General features: G+C 43.2%; 1 protein-coding gene across 1 annotated transcript; it reads right to left on the bottom strand.

Annotated features, from left to right (window-relative positions):
- Positions 1 to 3,545: 3,545 nt before the first annotated feature.
- Positions 3,546 to 7,260, bottom strand: LOC105912935 (prothymosin alpha a). Its single transcript, XM_012841940.3, has 5 exons — positions 7,073 to 7,260; positions 4,690 to 4,758; positions 4,483 to 4,573; positions 4,243 to 4,322; positions 3,546 to 4,120 (listed from the first exon to the last, which is right to left on the bottom strand). Exons 1-5 carry the CDS (start codon positions 7,115 to 7,117, stop codon positions 4,082 to 4,084), a joined length of 324 nt encoding a protein of 107 aa, XP_012697394.1. The 5' UTR covers positions 7,118 to 7,260; the 3' UTR covers positions 3,546 to 4,081.
- Between the last annotated feature and the right edge of the window lie 240 nt (positions 7,261 to 7,500).

The following is a 7,500-nucleotide window of genomic DNA, read 5'->3' as shown; positions in this document are numbered from 1 at the left end:
CACCAACAGTTTGGTCAGTGTGCGCCAACAGTTTGTGTTTGTTGGTCATTGTCGGGTACTGTTGGAAGAGTTCAACATGTTCAGTCGGATCTGGTAAAGTTGCAGAATGTCTGACCAATGTAGAGAGATTTCCAACTAACTCCAACATTCTGACAGCTGGTTACCTTGTCAACTAGGCTCAACTCGCGGGCATAATATCCTCGAGTTCTCTTGGATGTCATAGTTATGTCGGTTTTCGGCCAGTTTAAAAAAAAAAAAAACGATATCCTAAGTCTATTTATAGATTAACGTTATGTATTAGCTTACCCAAACGAACGGTTTTCAAGACAGATATGTGTCTATTTTAACGTGTACGACTCGTTTAACACTGCAAGAAAACGTGTTTCTAAATATTAATATTAATGTTTACGGTGACACGTTACATGAGTACGTTTGCGCTTATGTTAGTTATTATATACTATGTCTGTTGGGGTGCCCAAATGTATGCACCTGTCTAATTTTGTTATGATGCATATGGCATATTTTCTGTTTATCCAATAAACCTTATATCACTGCTGAAATATTACTTTGTCCATAAGTATTATATATATAACAAAGAAGTTACTGATCCAAACGCCCAACAATTTATAAATAAAAATAATGGAAATTATCCAATAATGGAAATTATCAGGGGTGCCCAAACTTTTTCATACGACTGTATACCGGTCTATGTTCTATACAAATTACTTGTTTTCCAAATATGTTTTGACAAGCAAATGTTAATCTAACTAGTGTTATTTTTGTTTGATTTGTTTTTTAGTTTTCTTTGACCTGATTCAGTTGTAGGTGCAGTCTATTCACCTAAACACACACAAACAAACATTGAATAAGTAGCTAACTAGCTGAAAAAAGTCAGTTACTGTGTGAGCAGTGTGGAGCAGTTGGTTTATGAACATTCTAAAGACAGTCACCTGCCAAGTATCAGCTACTGCCAACTTTCAGAATGTTGGGATTTGTTGGCGTTTGTTGGGGCTGTGTGCAAGCTGCTTTAGTTGAGATCGTTCACTGTGTGTGAGGAAAGCCGGGAGGAGGTAAATTAACAATCGACGACTTCCACACACAAAGACGTCATGGGGTAGGCTTCTCTAAGGTCGTTTTCGACAAAAAAACTTTGCCTCCACCTACTGTTCCGGCGGTGAATTGTTTTCAGCACCCACAGCCTTCGGAGAACCATAAATGAAAAAGAGTCTGTTGGAATCCATCCGTCCGTAACGGAGTCGTAGAAGTATATTTTCAGCCTTTACTATCTGCAGGAAGAACCAACATCACACAGGGGAGTGTCCTGCTGATAGAAGACAACACGCAGTGGCACACACCAACCACAAGGTGGCAGAAGACACTGAGGAAATGTGTTACTGTGGATGGATGTAAACACAAAGGCATCTGAGGACAATCACCATATTCTTATCTCAGACACACCTATACACATACTGACTGACACACCACACACACACACACCCTGCGGCTGTGCTGAAATTGGTTTTGCAAAGAGGGACTGACCCACTGAAACACTGACCCTCTGCTCCAAAGCCAAGGGATACCCCCACATGTTGTTAATAGTATGTGTGATGTTATATATATATATATAGTAGAGAGAGAAGAGCGAGAGAGAGAGAGAAAGCGAGAGAGAGAGAGAGGGAGAGAGATACAGAGAGAGACTCAAACAAGCACCAACATAGACACAAACACACACTTGTACATACAACCTTCACGGACACTTTAACAATCACTTTCACTTCTCTAATCTGCTTACACACACACACACGCATGTTGGTAGTAATATATGTATATGTTGCAGCAGCCTATATATTATAATATATAATGTGTGTGTGTGTGTCTGTGTGTGTGGAGAGAGAGATACAGAGAAGGAGACTCAAACAAGACCACACAATAGACACACACACATGGAAGCTTTGTACATACAAACCTTCATGGACACTTAAACAATCACTTTCACTTCTCTGATTTGCTTACACACACACACAACACTCTCACATACAGGGCTTAAACATGCTTTACCAGTTACTTCTACTCAAGCTCTGTCATTTGCTTGCACACACACACACACACACACACACACACATACCACACCACACACACACACACAACACAGTGGCATTAGCAGAGATAACAGTTAAATGTATGTGTGAATGAGTAAGTGAGGGCGTGACCTCAGGTCGGGCTGAGCCGGTTGCTCCAGGCACTTTGGAAGGGGTGGTGTGTGTGTAGTGTGTGAGTGTACAAGTGTGTTTTGTGGTTGCCTGTGGTTAGTTCGTGCGTGTGTTGGATTCCAGGAAGCAGACTACTTCAAAGACTGGTGTAGAAAATACAAATACACATTGATATTTAACTCACTAATGAATTAAATTAAGTTACAATGTGCAGTTGTTGTGAGGTTATACAGTCAGCTCACTGTGTACCGAGGACCATTCTAAGGAGTGTGTTAGTGTATGTGAGTGTGTGGGTAACTGACGCTGGGTTAGGGAGTGTGTGTGTAACTGACGCTGAGTTAGGGAGTGTGTGTGTAACTTATGCTGGGTTAGGGAGTGTGTGTGTAACTGACGTTGGGTTAGGGAGTGTGTGTGTAACTGACGTTGGGTTAGGGAGTGTGTGGGTAACTGAAAAGGTCAAGGAGAGATGAGTGGCTGTAATTAAAGATGGGTGAAGGAGTGTATACTGAATGCAGAAGAGCTTGTAGTGGAGACAGGTGTGGCCCAGGTGATCCCCTCTGTTAGCAAGTCCAGATGGACCTCTCCAATGCCTCCTCCTCTGACACTAACGCCTCCTCCTCCTCTGACACCAACGCCTCCTCCTCCTGTGACACTAACGCCTCTTCTTCCTCTGACACCAACGCCTCCTTCTCCTCTGGCACCAACGCCTCTTCCTCCTCTGACACCAACGCCTCCTTCTCCTGTGGGTCAGAGTGAGTCACACTCATTAGCTGATTCCTCCGGTTAGACGGAGCTGAGGACTCCCAATGGGTCACACCTTAGAAATGACGGAGAGGACAGAAACCGTGTGTGTGATGGGGGTGAGGCAGCAGCTCAGGGGACACAAATGGGTGTGTGCTGACAGAAATAAATTCACTCAGGTCAATGTACTAAAGGTGATACCCTTTACCAGATCTTTCAATCGGGTAAATATATTAAAGGTGATAGAATTTACCAGATGTTTCACTCGGGTCAATATATTAAAGGTTATATAATTTACCAGATCTTTCGCTCAGTTCAATATATTAAATGTGATATCATTTACCAGATCTTTCACTTAGGTACATTTATTAAATGCAATCAAATTGACCAATCTTGAAGTCTTAAGGCAATGAGTAATTTACATTGGTGTACACTTCTTTCTAACAGGCTCATAAACTGTCAAAAGTACATCTGAGAAGGGTACTCTGTCATCACTTGGCCTCTACAGCTACAATGACTCAGTGGTCGAGGTTGTCATTACACCAACCCTAACCATACAATGTGTTTACAAGGACAAACAAACTCGGGGAAAAATTAAGAACTCACAAAATAAAATTTCGGTTTATTGTCGTACAACAAACTTCACGCACACGTCGAACAGGCCACAATAGACAGCAATTTAACAGACAATAAAGAAAAGAAACCTCTTTTCTTTGGCCTGGCCATCTCATACAAACCAACTACTTATGGTACAACTAAAATACATACACAAAGTTACTGGAATGCTTTGATTTTGTACAGGTTTCCGTAGAGATAAGATGACATGGTCAAACCACAAGTAAAGTCTATTTCATAGAGAAGCCTCAACTTCAAAGCACCGTTTGGTCACCCGAGATCACGGTCAAAAATGGCTGACCTTCTAACAATATGTACAAAAATATAAAATGTAAATAAAAATACAAACAAATTCTCCTTTTAAAGTATTTTGTCAGAAGGTAGAGCTTTGAAGTCTTGGTTGTATCTAAAAAATCTGCGGTGGGTGAGTAGGCGTGGACGGTGAACTCTAACAGATGATGACCATGTGTTGGGCCCCCCCTCGCTGGGGTGGGGGCGGTGCAGCAGGACCACTCCTAAGCATCAGTCTTCTGTTTCTTAGTTCCCACATCCTCCTGCAGACCACACACACACACACACACACACACACACACAGTTAGAGTATGTCTCTAAATGAGAAATGGAAATTAATACACGTAAACTTTCAGATCAAAGAGTAACTATGACAATCCATTACCTCATCATCATCATCATCATCTTCAGCTGCCCGCTTCCCTGTTCCACCCTCTGCTTCATCATCATCCTCATCATCATCACCTAGCAGAGGGAAATGAAGGTCAAACAGGTGCAGTGTCCTTATGTGGCAGGCAGAGGGAGCTCTAGCTAAAGAGCTGTCCCTGTGTCCTATTGGTTTTATGCAAATTAATCATTTCGACTCAAAATCATCAAGGGTTAGCTCCTCTCTTGTCCAACCTACCCTCTCCGTCATCTTCCTCGTCATCTTCCTCACCCACATCATCGTCTTCCTCGTCTACTTCATTTTCAGGGTCACCATTCTCCTCATCCACCTAAAAAAATAAGAAATAGACATTTTCAAGTGAGAGCTAAATAAACTTTACATATTTAGATATTTATTTTCTCCTCTTAAAATGTCCATTTTAAACTGAGGGCATTCATCACTTACAGCTTTTCCATTGGCAGGGGCCTCCTTCCCATTCTCAGCCTCTTCAACCTGCTTCTTCTCCTTCAGGTCCTGAGACAAGAGAAGACAAATCTCATGTCAGTCACGTGACAGTATGTGGGATTAAAGTGGGTGGTGGATCAAAGGTTATTAATAACACCCACCCATGTCTTGTCACATCATAAACTTTGAACAGCATGCGTGCGTTTTAACATTTGAAATGCCACACTTTGATCCTCTGAACACAATTGGCTGTTGGTCTTTCCCATCCCCCGCCCTCTTTTAAATGATTTACTGAAGTGTTGTAATCTGATACGCCAATGGCGTTGAGTGGAATGAGCAATGGAGTTCAGTAAATAAAGAACATCGCCGTTTCCAGGGCAGACACACCCGTGGAAAAACTACAACTTCCAGACAACATCAACAGTTTATTCTAAAGCAGCCAATACGAGCGTACAAACGCGCAGTCAGAATGTGGCTGACTAAATTAACTCGAGCAAGGAGAGACAATAGCGACTTGAGGGCAATACATTGGATACATTTACCAGCATTAAAATCTGTTAGCAGTAACCAGTAAAGTTGGTTTTGTGACTACTTTATGTAGACTTGTAGTCTGTGTCTCACAAGAGCTAAATTAACTTTAGATTATTGTTTAATTTTTTTATTTATAAAGCAGAGATAATTTAATACGAAAATTAAATAAATCCTAATATTTCTTAGCCAAAATTTAATTCGGATGGCTTCCGAAGTGGCAAATCGCTTAGATTAATTAGTTTCGGTATCCTTAGCTTTTAAGCCGGTTACCGGCTACCTCACGCCAACGCCTCCTTACACCATCACTAGCGCTCCGGAGACCACTGTTCCGTGGGTAATGTCTGGCAACAAAGAGTGTTAGCGGATCGCTTAAGTGAAATTACACTCAGTTTATTCATTAGGCAACGATACATCATTAGATGTGACCAGTCATTGCTTAAAACTGTCTTTTAGTAGTCAGCAGTATCGTATGGGCTATGAAGGAGGGCTAGAGGAGATTCACGCGCAGACGACCGACAGAAGAGACAAACCAGGTGTTCAACTGAGCTTCGAGATGAAACAGGATGAATAGAAAGCGGGCGTCCTCAGACGGATCTAAACGCTGTTCTTGGTGAGAGCGGCGCTTTCTCATACGAGTGGAATGGGGGCAGAGTTTAAATCGGGACAGTTGTGTAGGCTACGCCAGAAAACGGTTCAGCGCAACATCCAACTTTCCGCTCGCGCTCACAGCCTACAGCACCGGTCACTTGGAGCTCCCCGCGACCTAACTTCAGTCGCGAGAATATAACGCTTTTTCTCAGTCTGTTAAATCCAGCCAACATAAACCGAAAATCTAGTATCTGAGGGCAAATGCTCCAGTAATCGCTGACTATGACCGCGGGAACCCACGCGTAGTTTTTTAAATCCAGAGCCCCGGGATGCTTCGTGTCTCCGGTACGAGTAGCCTACTGCCGCCTCCCACTCTGCAGAACTGCCGACAAGTCCGGTGCGCGCTAGAGACAGCAGATAGCGGGACCTCAGTCTGTGTTGCGTATCATTTACGGACGCGATCGAAGTTCACAATGCAAACAGCTCAGGCAATTTAGCAAGAAGTTGCCTTTCGCCTTCGTCTGAGGAGAACCGGGAAGCCATAGGAAACTGCGAGGGCTCGAGACGTGAAGCATGAATGTCGGCTGCAATGCCTGCCCACTTCAGCAGCAGCCACCTCGCACACAGACTAACCTACAGTTCAGATGACACACAGCATGTGTCTAGAAACTATTTTATTTTCAAACAACCCCATGCTGTCCGTAAGAAAAAAATATTGTTTTAGAAGCCGAGAATTTAGTCGATTAACTTGTACTTGTGGACTACAGCGCGGCAAGTGGAGAGAGTGACAGACCGCTGCGCTCATCGAACGCGATGGGCTTAATGAATTATGACGGAAATACACAAGTAATTCTTCTGCATCCCTCTAAACTAGATGGTGACTGGATGGTGTTATGCTGTTTAGTCTACTGCTACAAATTGCTGCTCAAAGAGGAACCGACATGCTTGTATAAACAAAGACCCCGCGCAGACTGTTCCATTCCGGACAATAAAGACTTCAGATGCGAATGTTGCTGGGTCGAGAATAACTTCGGAATGATTTCATTTTCCAAGTAATACATCCACAGTCCCCCAGGAGAGCGTCAATCCAGTTCGTTTAGGAAAAGTAAATACATTCTTACTGATAAGCTTGTCTGTTTATGACTCCAGAGCATGAGTACTATTTCCACAGCCAAAATGTTTATTCCCGGAATATGAAACTCGCCAGTTTGACGTGAAATATTTTCAGTAATCTATTTAAATGGGTCTCCATCACATAGCCTACCTTTGCGGAGATCTCCGACTTGGTGTCAACTTCAGTGTCTGCCATTTCTGTTTTAACGTTTCAACTGTAATGTGGTCTCACGAAAAAAAATCTCCAGAACAGAATAGATCCACTTAAAAGGCGAGAAGGGAAAGAAAAAAGGCTTGCAGCGCCAGTGGCGAACTCACGCGGCGGCGAAACCATTTAATATAGAGAGAGGGCGGAGTCGTAACACGGGCAGAGTGATATGATTGGTGAACAATACTAGAAATCAGTTTTTCTGATTCGTCAGGACGGAACAATGGACAGTATTTCTACACCAACAGAGGCCCCGCCTCCGCCCCAACCTTTGAGTCATTTGTGTGACGAGTAGCTGCGCGTTCCGAGGCACCTCGGGCCTGCCTCGCTTTGCCGAATTAATGACGCCCCCCTCCTTCACCCCCTCCCCT

Source organism: Clupea harengus, unplaced genomic scaffold (assembly GCF_900700415.2).
Source record: "Clupea harengus unplaced genomic scaffold, Ch_v2.0.2, whole genome shotgun sequence".
NCBI classification, from domain to species: domain Eukaryota; kingdom Metazoa; phylum Chordata; class Actinopteri; order Clupeiformes; family Clupeidae; genus Clupea; species Clupea harengus.
This window is presented reverse-complemented; position numbering and strand designations above follow the sequence as displayed.

Excerpts from the sequence above, each read along its gene's own strand:
- LOC105912935 (XM_012841940.3), bottom strand. The coding sequence starts at position 7,117 with ATGGCAGACACTGAAGTTGACACCAAGTCGGAGATCTCCGCAAAG. Across the intron at positions 4,759-7,072 it reads AGTCGGAGATCTCCGCAAAG|GACCTGAAGGAGAAGAAGCA; the intron begins GTAGGCTATGTG and ends CTCTTGTCTCAG. Across the intron at positions 4,574-4,689 it reads CCCCTGCCAATGGAAAAGCT|GTGGATGAGGAGAATGGTGA; the intron begins GTAAGTGATGAA and ends TTATTTTTTTAG.